This window comes from Natrix helvetica, assembly GCF_964273705.1.
Source record: "Natrix helvetica genome assembly, chromosome: 3".
NCBI lineage: Eukaryota > Metazoa > Chordata > Lepidosauria > Squamata > Natricidae > Natrix > Natrix helvetica.
In genome coordinates, this window is record NC_138549.1 from 101178080 (window position 1) to 101193358 (window position 15279).

Genomic DNA, 15279 nt, shown 5'->3' on the forward strand with positions numbered 1-15279 from the left:
CTTTCTATTACCCCCCCCTTTTTTTTAGCTGGGTCATCAAAGATTCCAAGAGATTCTATTGCAAGTTATTGAATAAATAAGCATCTAAAAGCTCCTCACAATTTTCATATATATGGTAGAAGAAAATAGAGTTTCCTTAAACACAAGCATATAAAGTGAACATTGTTTGTCTTTTTTAAATTTCCTCTGTAATTAATGTAAACATTTTGCAGCAGTATGAAATAGGGACAGTGCTAGGGCTTCACTACAGAGTTAGCTCCATTCCTAGAGAAAGTTGCACTTTTTGTTTATTTCTATCGGTGAAAACAACTATGGGATTTTTAAAAATTCTCCAGGTAGCATTTCTGTTCCTTATAATCATTTCCAGGGTGCTCTTTGGTTTCATTGTTCCCATGTTGCTTACTGTATTTCTAAAAAAGAGAGACCACTTTAGTTTACTTTCTAAATATTTATTTTTATTTTGATAAGAGGATGGGAAATGATTTGTTCCAATGCTAGAAATCTACAAAAGTAAAAATTGTACCTTGCATAGAATCCATCACAAATAAAAGCAAAATGTATTTAGATGTTTCTCCAACCCTTAACAGACCGAAGATAGTATTATCATATGCCATATAAATATTGCCATTATTATACTATGCTTTCATGAATTTTATCATATTTATAAGGCTATAAAATATGTTTCAATTGCATAATCTAGAAGATCACCAATCATGCATCTGTTATTCATTTTCTAGGTAGATTTAGATTTTTTGTCTCCATGTTCATTAATATATTTCATAAATTTAGAAATGATTTTGAATTACAAGCTGAATATTATATTTCTGTTTTGCTTTTGATCTACTGCATTCATTCCACAAGTTCTACTGACCTACTTCATTACCTCAAACTCCCCCCCCTCCCAATTTGCTTCATCCCTACATCTCCAAAACTATCATTTCAAGAACTACAGATAATTTGAACATTTGAACTAAGACAAAAATAACAGTTAAGTCACAAAGCTAACCACACACAAATTAGTCTGATAATGCTGCATTCTCTTGCCACCTCATTTTTTTCCTCAAGCATAAACTGTCTCAAAAACAAGAGTATTTTTTTAACACTAGTCAGAATCAAAGATTCTGATCCTAGTTGCTTTCAACAAATTATAATGTAAACTAAACTAGAATTCCAGTTCTAATATGATACTCTGGCTAGTTTAAATCAGGAAGCATTTTTTTCAGTCTTCCCCTTGCAGTTGTTTTAGATGATTGAGTTCTTGAACCAGGGAATACTGCTGTTGTTCAGTCAACACAAAATCTTGAGGAAATCTGGAGCTAATAATTGTTCAAAACAATTGAACATTCTAACCCTTGGGCCATGGACCAGCCCCAATCCATAGCCCACAAGGAATTGGGTGATGCAAGTGAGTGAAGCTCCATCCACAGATGCACGTGATCTAAGCAGGCGTCCAAAAGTTTGAGGACCACTGTTCTAAAATATTATGTGAAATGGTCTGAAAAGCAATATAGAGTTCAGCATGCTATTGCTCCACCAGCATCATTTGGTTAATAATAAATATGATAATAAAACATCATATCATAGTTTTTCACCTGTCTGCTCCTTTTTCATAATCATCCTTTATGCACATAGCAATAAATATGATAGGTTCCATCTTATGGGGTTTCAGATTAAAAGTGAACATGAATAACATACACAGAGAAAAAGGATAGAAAAGAATAGAAAACTAGAAAAATGAATAATTACTTATAATATCTCAACTGATTTTTTTAAAATCCTGATTGATTGATTAAGAGCCATCAAGTTGTTGTTGACTCTAGCACCCACGTCTCTAGTTGTTCTTCATGAAGATCTGTCCCTAGCCTAGTTTGCTATGTCTTCTAAAAGTCCATCCACCCTGCTGCTAATTGTCCTCTTCTCTTTCCTTTTACCTTTCCCACTAATAGATCCTTCTCCATAGCCCTGGATATTTGTATACTGTGTCCAAAGGTAATTTGCACCTGATCATTTGTGCCTTGTATGAGAACTTTGAGTTGATCTGTCCAATGACACATTAATCTGTTTTCTTAGCTATCCACCATAGTATTTTAATGAGTCTTCTCCAATACAAAGTTCAAAAGCAGTAATATCTATTCTTCTTCCTGTTTTTGTTTCCACTTTTTTAAATCTTATTTTCTGAATTATAGTTTTTGAGTTTAGTCAATGCAGTAAAAGACTATCAATTCTGTAGCTTCAACTTAAATTTAGAAGATTAGTTGAAATCTAAGCAAAACTATGCATTAGTTTCATAGTAATTTACTGGTTCACAATGAAATATTACATTTACCTCATTTAAAGCTAATTACAAACATATATACCTCTACATTAAATCTAGCAGAAAGTATTTTTCTATTTTATAAGAGAGAACCAATTTGTATAAAGAATTTGTTTATAAAAATACAAAATTATTTTGTTATAGTTAACATTGACTGAAATAGTTTTGATTGTGGTAATGCAATTTAAATTCAATATAAAATATATTTAAGGTATACTAATGACTTGTATCTTGTCCTTATGGGAATAATGGGGCTTTTCTGAAAAATGAAGCAGTTATTGCAATGGCTCTGCTGACTTATTATTTTTGTACTTCCCTACATAAGCTTAAACAAGGCAGCTAGATGCAGAATTCAACTACTGAGGGCACAACAGCAAATAGCATCAAACACGAACATTTGCATAGTGTCATGTTTGTTCAGTTTTCTTAAATGCGGTTATTATGTGATGGCAACTGATATTTCAGTATAGTTGGTGTTCTCAAATCAAGAAAGCTTTTTATTCATAGGTGTTTACTTTTAAATTACCAACATATAACATTCTGGAAATAAAGTTAGCTATACTTGTAATCAAGGTTGCTGCTGGCATTACTGCCAGTTCAGCATGCAAAAAAAATTTGTGCGCGTGTGCGCATTTGCACCTAAAAAGGTCTGCACAATCGCACAATGTTAGAAAAGGGAAAAATTTACTTTTCTGCGTATGAAGATCGTTCTGCTCATGCGCACAACCTAAAATCAAGGTGGTGCCGGTGGCGATAAACCAGTTTGGGGGGGTGTTCGGCCGAGTTACATCTACTCGGCTGAACCGGTCCGAACTGGTAGGAACCCACCTCTGTTGTAATCTCTTGAAAAGACTGGAATAGCTATTATCTTTTCCTGCTAAACATTTATGAATCTATGGTAAACAAAAACGTATTTTTCTTACCATTTTTACTGATGTCAAGTTCTTTGAGATTAACTAAACTGGCAATGCTGGTTGGCAGGCTTGAAAGGTCATTATCTGGGATACTCAGTTTACGTAGAGCCTGACAGTTGAATAATTGCTAAAAAAAAGCAAGAGAAAAATGGTTATAAAATTTCTAATAAAATTTTAGTATATTTTTAGAGCAATTCTATAAGAGAGGTAAAACAGAACATATACAGTACAATAGGCAGTAAGAATCAGTAGACATTTTAGAAGAATTTTCTCTTTAATCTCTTTAATCATGTTTCTACTTCACAACCATAGAGAGAGAACATTATCTTCCACATAAAAACAATAAGAAGATATGTAACTAGCAAAGAGATGTTAATAAAGTTTTTCAACAAAGTTTCCTAACAAGAGTGCAAAAAATAGAAGGGTTACTTCTGAGAAAAACTTGGAGGTACATATGATTTTGCAGATTTTTAAAAGTTAGAAGAGGGACACATGCTGAACAGGAGATGGTCACCTTAACTTATAATTAGCTTAAAAAGGGAAATAACATCAATATTTAAAATTTATAGCATTTTATTTAACTATGAATTAAAGCTGAAGCAGAATCTTGCTGCTGTAGGATTTTCTGTGTGTGCGCAGCTGTATCTGAGTCAGTTTTGACTCCTCCAGTTTACTGCCTAGACCTGTGATGGCGAACCTATGGCACGCATGCCACAGGTGGCACACAGAGCCATTTCTGCGGGCACGCGAGGCATTGCCCTGTCAGCTCCAGTGCGCATGTGCCCGCTGGCCAGCTGATTTTCGATAAAAAAAAATTAAATCTCTGGAGGATTCCCTAAAGCCTCCAAAGGGCGAAAAACAGCCCAATGCAAACCAGAAATGAGGAGAGAGCTTCCGGAATGGGGGAAAGACAAGCGGCAGGAAAGAGGCTTCTTTCACTCGTGCTGGCTGCTCTATTCCCCCCTTCCCCCCCTGCTACTAAAAAGGATCCTGCCTGATCGCTGGAATCCAAAGGGAAATGAGGAGAGAACTGCCAGCACGGGGAAAGACAAACGGCAAGCAGAGAGTCTTCTTTCACTCGTGCTGGCTGCTCTGTTCTCCCCTTCCCTTCCTGCTACTAAAATGGATTCTGCCTGATCGCTGAATCCAAAGGGAATTGAGGAGAGAGCTGCCAGCACAGGGAAAGATAAGCGGCAAGAAAAGAGGCTTCTTTCGCTTGTGCTGGCTGCTGTTGCCCTTTTCTCCATTTCAGTGCTACGCCATTGAGCTTCTCCCAAGCATTTCTTTGCCTACCTGATTTGCAGCTCCATCGCGTTTCTTGCCATTGGTGCAGAGAAACAAAGTTTGTGGGACCAAAAAAACCCTTCAATCAATCAATTACAACTTGGGGGGGGGAGAGATCTCACAAAGTTGGAATTGATTGATTGAAAGTTTTTTTTTAGTCCCACAAACTTTGTTTTCCTGTCCAAAACGGCAAGAAACACGATGGAAAAATGCTACAGAGGGGAAATTAAGTAGGCAAAGAAATGCTTGGGAGAAGCGAGGACCTGGGCGATGGTGGGTGGGGCAGGCTCCATGGAGTGATGCTGAAATGGAGAAAAGGGCAACAGAGCAGCGACCTTGAGGGAAAAAAGCTGCTTTTTCTTATTTCTTTGCTGCTTGTCTTTCCCTCATGCAGATAGTTCTCTTCCTCATTTCCCTTTGGATTGCAGCGACCAGGCAGGAGCCTCTCTGCTAGCATGAGGAAGGGGGGAGGGGAACAGAGCAGCCACCTTGAGGGAAAAAGCTGCTTTTTCTTCTTTCCTTGCCGCTTGTCTTTCCCCTGTCCCAGCAGCTCCCTTCCTCATTTGTCTATTGATTGTAGTGCCCAGGATCCTCTTTAATAGAAGGGGGGAATTTAGCAACTGGACTCACACCTGCCATAGTAAAAAGGGCCCAATCTTTACACAGGAGAATGATAAGGGAAGGTTTTTTGACACAGGAGCACACTTGAGCATCCCCCCACTCCCACCCCAATCTCTGCCCATTTGTGGCAGAGCAACTTCTCCCCTCACTGGGTGTTAGCCAAGGGGAAGCAGCCAGAGCAGGGAGTGGCGAGGAAGCCTTGTGCAAACATGCGCGGTCCACACAGGTGAGGGGGGCATTAAGTTATGTGGGTGGGCACTCGAGTTCGTGTGATAACGCGCACGTGTGTGCTTTTGGCACCCGAGGCGAAAAAGGTTCACCATCACTGGCCTAGACAAATCCCTGCTATTTTCTTGCCTACATTTTCAGAAGTGGTTTGTCCTTCGTTCTAGGGCTGAGGAAGAATTACTGGGCCAAGTCAGTAATAGTACGGTCTTATATCTCTTGCCATTTGTAGCATTAATGTTCTAGTTACTTTCTTAATAAATCTTGTATAAACTTCTCTTGGCAACATGTTGTTCCTTTCGTATCTCATAAAAGCTTGAAACCCAACATCTGTTCTTTCCATCAGCTTATCTTTGGTTATCGCTAGTGCTTCTGTCAAGATTTCTCTCCTTATCTCCGTCAATTTTTCTCTCTTTTCTTCTTCTGTGCTTTGAAGTCTGGGGTAGAGTTCCAATCCATCTATCTCCCCTTTCCATATTCCGCTCTTGCCATTACCAACCACACTCACTTTGTTGTCAGTATCCACCGTTTTCTTATCTTTTTGCTCATTTTTTTCTTCCATCTTTTGAACTCTGTCCTCCACTTTCTTCATTTGGTAAACATCCTCAGTTTCTCCACCAGATTTTTGTGTTTTATATTCCATATTCTCCAATCTCTTTTCAATTCTCTCTGTCACAACTAATAGATTTTGAATTTCAAACATAATCATTTGCAATGTTACAGTTTCTTTTTCCTGATGAGCCATTCTTTCAATTTTGCAGACACTGCCATTATAGGGAAGGCTATTTTAATAAACTTCAAACAGGTTCATTTATTATCTTTCAAGTCAAAATATTGTCTTCCCTCCAATAGCTAGTGATAGAACTTCCAAAAGGCACCTGTATAAACATGCTCTTCCTACTATCACTGTCAGTAAACAAACTGAAAGAACCTTGAATCACAAGTGAGCAAAGAAAAAGAAGAAAAAACAATGTATCCAGCCTCCAGCCTCTAAATGGCAGTGTAACTGCTTTTCCTCCTGTTGTTACCAATTATTATTGAAGAGGGATTAAAACCAACAGAAAAAAATAGTTCCAAGATTATGGTTATGAGAATGCAATATGCCAGATACTACAGAATGTAAATCAAAGGGGCTGTTGCATTTATATCATTAGAAGACTTCTATTATCATATGCCTTCATACTGAATGAAAATATTCATGTGAACTTTGCCATTCGATAGCAAAATGATACCCTGGAATATGATAGTTTTATATCACCTATAATTGGAATTTTAAGCCAAACGTGTTTTTAAATAACATATTAATACCGTATATAACTTCATAGCAGTGCACACTATGTTAAAAAGAAAAAATATACCTGAATCATATATCAGAAACTGACCTTCATCACACTTTTATGAGACAGAAAATTGTGATTTGGTATCCAGAGCCTTCTCTATAAACAGATAAGTACAGCTAGGAAATGACTTGGTAATGTATATATCACTTTTCTATCAACCCCTGGAGAATATAATTAAATTGTTCCAGTTGTTCAATGGAGTGAAAACGTCATTGCAGCAAGCATCTGAACTGGGCTATAAGGATAGGAAAAGAGCTAAGCAAAGCCCCAGTTGAGTCTTGAGTCTTATAATACTATTAAGTTAAACAAGCAAAGTTAAGTTCTACAGAATAATACGAGAGTTTTAAGCACAAGTCTAATTTTATTGTTGAAATTAATGGAAGTTAATAATTAAGGTAATGAGTTATCAATATAGTCTTATTTACATGAGAGTAAGACATATAAAATCTGTAATTTTTTATAGTAAGTATATATGCACTGTTTTGATACGTATAATCCATTCTGTGCATAAATAATATTTCATGAATGGATAATTAATAATACAAATGGTAAATAGTAAATGTCTTGATAAGTAATGAAGTAAATCTGTATTACACAAAAAACCTATATGCATGTATGTGCTGATATGGTTTACTTTTTTATTTATGAGTAAAAAGCTTTCAGTTATATTTTTTCTTTCTTTCTTTCTTTCTTTCTTTCTTTCTTTCTTTCTTCCTTTCTTTCTCTCTTTCTTTCTCTTTATCATTCATTCATTCATTCAATCAATCAATCAATCAATTTGTATAGCCATCTATCTCAACAAGGTGACTCTGGGAAGCAGCCAAAATAAAAATGAAATAAAAACAACCACAAACAATACAAAATTTAAAAAACATAACAGTCAACAAAATATTATATCCCTTAATCACAAATACCACGTGGAAATGGGTCCCTGGCACACTAAAGGCCGTATCCATCCATGATCCTTCCCAATTTTATTTCATTATTTAGATTCTTTTAATTAAAAAATAAAAGGTACGTAATCCCTGACTTGACGTAACCTTTGTTTTCAAAACTACCCAGCACATTCCTGGCACCAGTAGATAAGGGCTGCAAAAATTCCAAATTTCCCCTGTAACAAAAAAAAAATGGTTTTGGGCATTTGCAATATCTCTATTCTTCTGAGGATGTTTCAGTATTATGAATTAATGGAGAATTTTGAGTCGATGTACTTGCAGGCACAAAATCCAGTTTTATCTTATTATGTAATCTTTTTATATCTGCAAGTAAAGCGAACAGAAGCATCTTTTCTAAAGACTAGAAAACGGGTGTTATTAGCTGCCACAATGAATTTTGCCTTTGCTGAATGTTCTTGATAGAGTATGCTTCAAAAGTTCACTTAGCTAGACAGCTGCATTTACATATTATAAAAAGAAAGCATTTACCTTAGGAAGTTCTTCAATTTGATTGGCATCCAGATAAAGCTCCTCTAATGTCCGTTCAAAGTTAAAAACCTCCTTTGGCACTTGCTGAAGGCTGCAATGGGAGTAATCAAGCACTGAGACGATTTCTTCTTCCCCTCGAAAACATCGGCATGGCACCAGGCGGCCAATAATTTTCCTTTTAGTTGTCATCTCCAAATGCTGCACTAAAAATAAAATAATAATAAACTAAATTATTCTCCAAAAACACTGGTCATCTGAGTAGAAAAATAATTAACCAAATGTCCAAAATCATTTCAGAAGAGAATCAACAAATTCTAGAAAATAACAGCCCATTTCTTTTAACACGGAAAACCAGTATCAATTTACTAAGCACTTTCTGTTCATTGCTTCTAACGGTGATGGTTTTTGTATATAGTTCATAAATTAATGTAGAAGATTCCATGCAATCACTCCAGAACCTGTGAATATGTTGTTCTACAGTTTCCTTAAGTACTATTATTGCATATTTAGAATCAGAAAGCCAAATAATTTTTCTTTTTTCTTTTTAATCTATAGCCAAAATTATGAGTAGAAATTCCAAAACTAATTGAGAAAGAAAATTTTTTAAGATGTATGTTGAAAGTATAACAAATAAACCAGGGAAAGACTGTTTCCATAATTTACAGATGATTATAATTTGAACCTGAATCAATTCTTTATTTTACTTTCACTACTCTATAAGACAATATTTTAATTTAATTAAATGATTAAAGTATTTTATATCAAGAAGAAGTGCATAAAAAGTAATCAAATACATCATCTAGAGGTGTTCATATGTTTCATCAAAACAATGAAAATATAGCATAATTCCATCAGATTTGCCGTTTTTATACATATATCTCTTGAAGCTAGTAACTATCACTGAGGAAACCCCTACAAGGAAACAAAATGGCATCTGTTATCTAGATACGGAGAAAGTAATTTAAAAGAAGTTCAAAGATGCCTATAGACAAGGGAATAGTAGAGAAATCTCAGTGAGCAACAAAGTACACGAATGGATGCAAAACTCACAATGAACAATTTATAAATAAAAGGAGGCAGGCAGAAACCTATGGAAATACTATCCTTTTATTCAGGCTTGCATTATTCTCCCTGATAGTGAAGAAAATTGTTTACAAAAATAATTTAATTTGAACAACTGTAATGTCATTATACATCTTACAGAGAATAACTGAACTGATGTAATAGCAATAGCATTAGCACTTAGACTTATATACCACTTCAGTGTTTTACAGCCTACTCTAAGCAGTTTATAGAGTTAGTATATTGCCCCCAACAATCTGGGTCCTCATTTTGCTGATCTCTTTTACTGAAGGATGGAAGGCTGAGTCGACTTTGAGTTGGTCAGGATCAAACTACTGGCAATCGGCAGAATTAGCCTGCAATACTATGTTCTAACCACTGTGCCACCACGGCCCTTGAGAATATCTAACCTGCCATTAAAAAAAAAAATACCCACAACAATAGATATGTGGAGATTGTTGTAAAAAATAGCCAGAAGGTTTTTTAATAACAACATTCTTAGTCTGAAAAGTAACCAAATTTTAGAAAAAAACATCATTTTTATTTTTTACTATTTTTTAATTGAAAGATCTCTAGAGCAGGGCTGCCAAACTCATGGCCCGTGGGTCAGATGTGTCACATGCTGGCCCTGCCAACATCCAGTTTAGTGAAGGGGGAAAAGTCCTAATACATCACATGACACCACTGTGACGCCGCGAGTTTCACACCTCTGCACTAAAGCCACGGCCCATTTGGAATCAAACATTGCAAGTGGTGGGTGAGTGTGCACAGTGCACACACACATTTGCATCCAAAGTTCAATTTGTTCAAGCAGCAGGCATGTGTGCCCCTACTTGCACAAATGCACCTGCGACTTGCACAGAACCATTTCCTTTCCCCTTACCACCAGTCCATCAAGTTGGAAAGGTTGGGACCACTAATATAGAATCATTCTGGAGTTAGACAGCCTGCAAATCAAAAATAACAGCAACAACAATTCCTTGCTAGAAGAAGCCACAATAACAACAAGAAAGGGGTCTATGTGCCCTGTTGCCTACAGTTTTGCCTCTTTATTCCCCAGTATAGCAAGCACTACACCATAAACACCATGACTGTATTTGTCTCATTTGATATGGAACTTCATTGAAGTAAAAAATATTGTTTATAACTGAAAAATGCAAAAATAAAAAAAATATTTCAAAATATGTGTTAATGTGAGGGAAAATTCACATCAGGATATATTTAAGAATTATCACTTCATAGCCTTATAAAGTTTATTGTATGGTATCATACCAGAGAAACCTGTATTAAACTTGGTTGTAGACATCATGGTTAAAGACATTTTAAGTTTTAACCCCCCCCCCCCCTTTAAAAAAAAAGTACTGTAGTAGCTGTTTCACTACACTGGTTCCTCATGAAAAGCTAATTTTTCTTACAGTTCAAATATTTATGGCCGAATTCCTGCTAATTTAACAGCAATTTTCACAAGATTTATACACAATTTGTTTATCTTTCTTTTTCCCAATCATTTCCAGAAAAATGACTTCATAGCACTGATTATCACATGTAGTTCAGTGGTTAAAGTGTTAGACTAAAACTCAAGCGATCAAGCTGCAAGTTCATCTTCAGCTATGAAAATTCACTGGAGAACTTTGTGCTATCATTACAACTTATTCAGGTATTTCCTTGAATGTGTGGAAAGCACAAAGTGGAACACAGGCAGGATTTGTGCTGAGACCAGCCCTTTTTTTGTCTGTAGAGAAAGGAGACCCGGAGATCAGAATATACGCCTATTGACTTGAAGGCAAGGGCATATGTTACATAACTCAGAACATACTAAAATAGGGCCCTGGATCCCATCCCATTATATTGACATCCAGACCAACATGAATACCAGTAATCCTTGACTTATAACATTTCATTTAGTGACCATTCTGTCAGCCTCTGTATCGCTATTGCTTTCGGCTGTCATTGAAACGGGGGGGGGGGGGGAAGCATGGCATTTGGGAAAGGAAGTTTTAAGTACAGGAGGGAGTTTTGTTCTCACCATATACTGCGCATGCTGGAGATAGTGGACGAGCCCCCCAAGGCCAACTGTCCTGCATATCAACCTGATGATGTTTTTTGAAGATGGATCCCACATGACACCTGAGGGATTTTCACATTGGACAAGGGATGGGGTTACCAGGAGGGAGAGGGTTGGGTTATACATTGATATCTATGATTATGCGCGCTTTTGCCTCAGATCTTGCTTTGCTTAGCTGATATCTTTTCATAACCAGTAAAAGTACTCTTAATTCTGAAACATGGAGTTAAGTGTTTTCTTTCTTGGTTACTGATGGAGGCTGCCGTGACAATGGCAAGTTACAATGGCACTGAAAAAATGACTTATGTCCATTTTTTACCCTTGCGGCCACTGCAGCATCTGCATGGTCACGTGATCAAAATTCAGACACTTTGCAATGGACTCATATTTATGATGGTTGCAGTGTCCTGGGGTCATATGATCACTTTTTGTAACCTTCTGACAAGCAAAGTCAATGGGGAAGCCCTCTGGCTTCCACAGTAGTTGTTAAGTTAAAACACGGTTATTAAGTGACTCTTCACTTAATAACCGTGTTTTAACTTAACAACTGCTGTGATTCACTTAACAACTCTGTCAAGAACGGTTGTAAAATGGGGCAAAAGTGACTTAAAGGTTTCACTTAGCAACAGAAATGTTGGGCTCAACTATGGTCATAAATTGAGGATAGCTTCTCTTCATCACGTCCATCTTAATGGAAGCTGAAAAGAAGCATGCATTCTACTGTGTCCTAAGTTTGAGCTCTTCATTAGTTAGTTTTCAACCTAACTCGCTTCATAGTAAGGTTATTGTGGGGCAAATTAGAAGAAAGAAGTATTGGGTATACAAATTTTGCAGAATAAAAGTCTAGCAAATAAATTGATCTTGCTATCTTCTTGGAAGACATTTAAACTGGAACCCCTTGTACTACACAGATAAGATAAACTCTTCATTAAAAAAACCGCCACATTTATAATCATTTAAGCTACATAAGTGCCTCTATGTCTGCTTACTAAATGCACAGTTATTAAATATTTTATTGTATTATGTTGATACTTCTGAGCTGGAATGAGCAAAGATAAATAAACATACCTACAAACATGTCAAGATATCGAGTTCATTAGCATCTATTTACAGAAGCAAAGTGTCAGTTTTGTAATAATTTTAAAATATTATGCTTTAAAAAAATATGTTTAAGCAGGGGAATATTAATGCAGATAAGCATACAATAAGTGAAGGAAAAACATTTAGCTACCAGCCATTTTAAAAAGTACCAAAATTGGCATATGGAGCAGTAAAATGGTATTCCATTTTTCCTGAAATTTATTTACTACGTAAAGATCAATCAAAGAAAGCATATATAAATGACTCTAGTAGCAGAGCCAGGCTGATATTATTTTTCCCTTTTTAAAGCTCTCCTGAATTCTCTTTTCCAGAGGTTTTTTTCAACAGTTTAATTATGGAGAAAGGGGAATCTTTTGCTTTAGCTATGGTTTTCTATATTTTTAATATTTTAATATATTTAGTCACCTCAATGCTCACATATATTAAGTCAAATAAAAACAAGAAAATATACTTTAGAAAAATCTAAACATGAGGTAGATAAAGGAAGTCATTCAACGGAACAGAAATTAGAAAACAAACTCTTGCTGACTGTGCAAATTGGTCTAATTGGCACTTAGACTTACCTACCACTTCACAGTGATTTAAAGTGCTTTATATACATAGTGCTTTTAGGTCTTTGGGACTGAAAGAGGAGAAATAAGCAGAACAAACATATGTAGATTTTAATTCCATTTAGAAAGTGCTGAGAAATTATTCCCTGCTCCTTTGGTCAGTTTCTAATTTTTATTATCAATGTATATGTTTAAAAAAACCACTTTCGCTTAATGTTAATAGAGAAAAACAACTAACTTCTTTTATTCTGTTACAATTCTTTGTGCTAAAGACTCAGATGCATATTTATTTCAATATATTTAGATGTCTGCACAAGATTACCCTAAAAATGCTGCCAAGACAAATTGCTTCTCTTCCTTTACAATTTCTCAAAAGTTGAAAAAACAAAAAAATGGAAAAATGACTATCAGTGGGACTAAAGGACAGCTGGTGTCATGTTTATCCATGACAATAATGAACTTTCAATCTGGTTGCTTTCAGCCAAGGGACATAAGCTAAAACAGAGCTCTCCAAGAATAAAGCAACTTTAAAATTTAACTGGAGCAGATGCTGATGTTTGTATTTTGGACAGTAATCACTTTCAATTAAGATAAAGTGTTAAAGGTTAAATATAATTTTACAGGTTACTGTATGCAACTCAGTTTGAGGATTGTAAGGCATTCCTTTTTTCTCAAAGTTGGGTGAGGAAATTATCCCTTCCACAAATCTGAAGACACTTATCCACTATGACATAAAATAGCACATAGAAAAGTTAAGGGGCATGAAAACCTAAAAATGTTCGGTTTTCTTCAGTTACACTAATAGCTGCAGACAGTAATTCTATAGTGGTTTTTCTTATATTTATTTATTATTTAGCATATTTTTATATAGCTGGCCATCTCAAAAACACGTGATTCTGGGTGGTATACAATACATGAGCAATATTAACAGGAAACTTTTCAGATATAAGTGCTTGATTCATATTCACAGTTACATCTCAGAAGCAAAATGTGCAAAATCTGAAAATAAAAGGCCATTCTCTTTCATAATGTTTTTGAAAAGAAACACTATTGTATTGTTATATAACAAAACATAACGAATACAACAAGACCAGCATACCTACACCTGTGAAAATCTATGAAAACAAGAAAACACACACACACGCACACACACGCACACACACACACACACACAGACATGAAAACAGAAAGCTTTATAATGCTATCCATGTTCGGTTTTCTATGTATGTTTGTAAGAGTGAACAAGCAGGCATGTTCTTAGAGTTTGATATTATATTAGCAATAATACTGGAGGATATTACATATTCTGCAAATTCTTAAATTGTCTAAGGCTAACAAATATTGAACAATTGTATTGACTGGCATACTGACAAATAATTGTATTGGCTATAGGAGAAATAATGGCAGAGCCTAGAGTTGAGTTAAAAGAGGGATGAGCTTAGAATCTCTACATAGCCACAAGCGGACTAAGTCCAACTTCCCCTTGAATTCCATGGACCCTTATATAACTTCAAGCAGGTGCTAATTGTTGGTTGAGAACATTCCTGTAAATAGGCTGTTTAGCAATAAATCTGTTAAATTAGACCTCCATGTGTTGACCTGATCTTTCACAGCTAACCAGTGACGTGTGGTGAGGTTTATGGCTGGTGAGGCTGGTGACGTCATCAGCGCGAGCCGGGGTCCCCTTCATGTTGACTCAGGAAGGCGGGGAATGGGACCACGTGTGCAGGAGGCTGAAGCTGCCTCAGCCTCCTGCACACGTGGTCCCATTCCCCTCCTTCCTGACTCCTGAGTCAACATGAAGGGGACCACGGAGCGTGCTCCGTGGGACCGCAGCTCACACTTTGCGGTCCCCTTCATGTTGACTCAGGAAGGCGGGGAATGGGACCACGTGTGCAGGAGGGAGGCTGAGGCTAGAGGAGCCTCCTGCACACGTGGTCCCATTCCCGGACCACGTGTGCAGAAGGCTCCTCAGCGCCTTTTTCCTTTTTTTATTTTCATGATGAGAGCAGTGAGGCTCTGCCTCCCCTGCCTCCCCTGACCGCACGTCCCTGCAGCTAACACATGTTTTTGTAAAACACTCATTCCCACAGGCATTATACAAATAACATTAGCACTGCATCCATTTATTGGACAGTAAATTTAAGGCTTCAGACATATCTTAAATGCCATTTTGATAGAAATCCATAAGAGACATAAGAAAATATAGAAAATGAAGTTATTTATAATGTAGTGTAATACAGAGAAACTTTAAAATGTCACCAGTACAAATAATATGCTTTTTCGATGTTTTCCCAAGTCTTTAAAAGATCTATAATAAGCTCTAATTGCTTATTACATACTTGAAAAATGAAGCTTACTATCTAAAGCCAAGAAAG

The 15279-nt window shown here is 36.3% G+C and overlaps 2 protein-coding genes across 10 annotated transcripts in view; both read right to left on the minus strand.

Annotated features, from left to right (window-relative positions):
* The window catches only part of CTH (cystathionine gamma-lyase), a 414207-nt gene that overhangs the window by 245374 nt on the left and 153554 nt on the right, over window positions 1-15279 (minus strand). The gene's annotated exons all lie outside the window — the stretch shown is intronic.
* The window catches only part of LRRC7 (leucine rich repeat containing 7), a 233006-nt gene that overhangs the window by 116977 nt on the left and 100750 nt on the right, over window positions 1-15279 (minus strand). For 8 of the 9 annotated variants that reach the window (XM_081949018.1, XM_081949019.1, XM_081949021.1 and 5 more), the window contains exons 2-3: window positions 8123-8325; window positions 3238-3355 (exon numbers count right to left, since the gene is read on the minus strand). In XM_081949018.1, coding sequence (XP_081805144.1) covers window positions 3238-3355; window positions 8123-8311 — 307 coding nt within the window. In that variant the 5' untranslated portion in view covers window positions 8312-8325. Of the gene's footprint in view, window positions 1-3237; window positions 3356-8122; window positions 8326-15279 lie in introns of those variants that run through there. The other variant, XM_081949016.1, reaches the window with a different exon arrangement.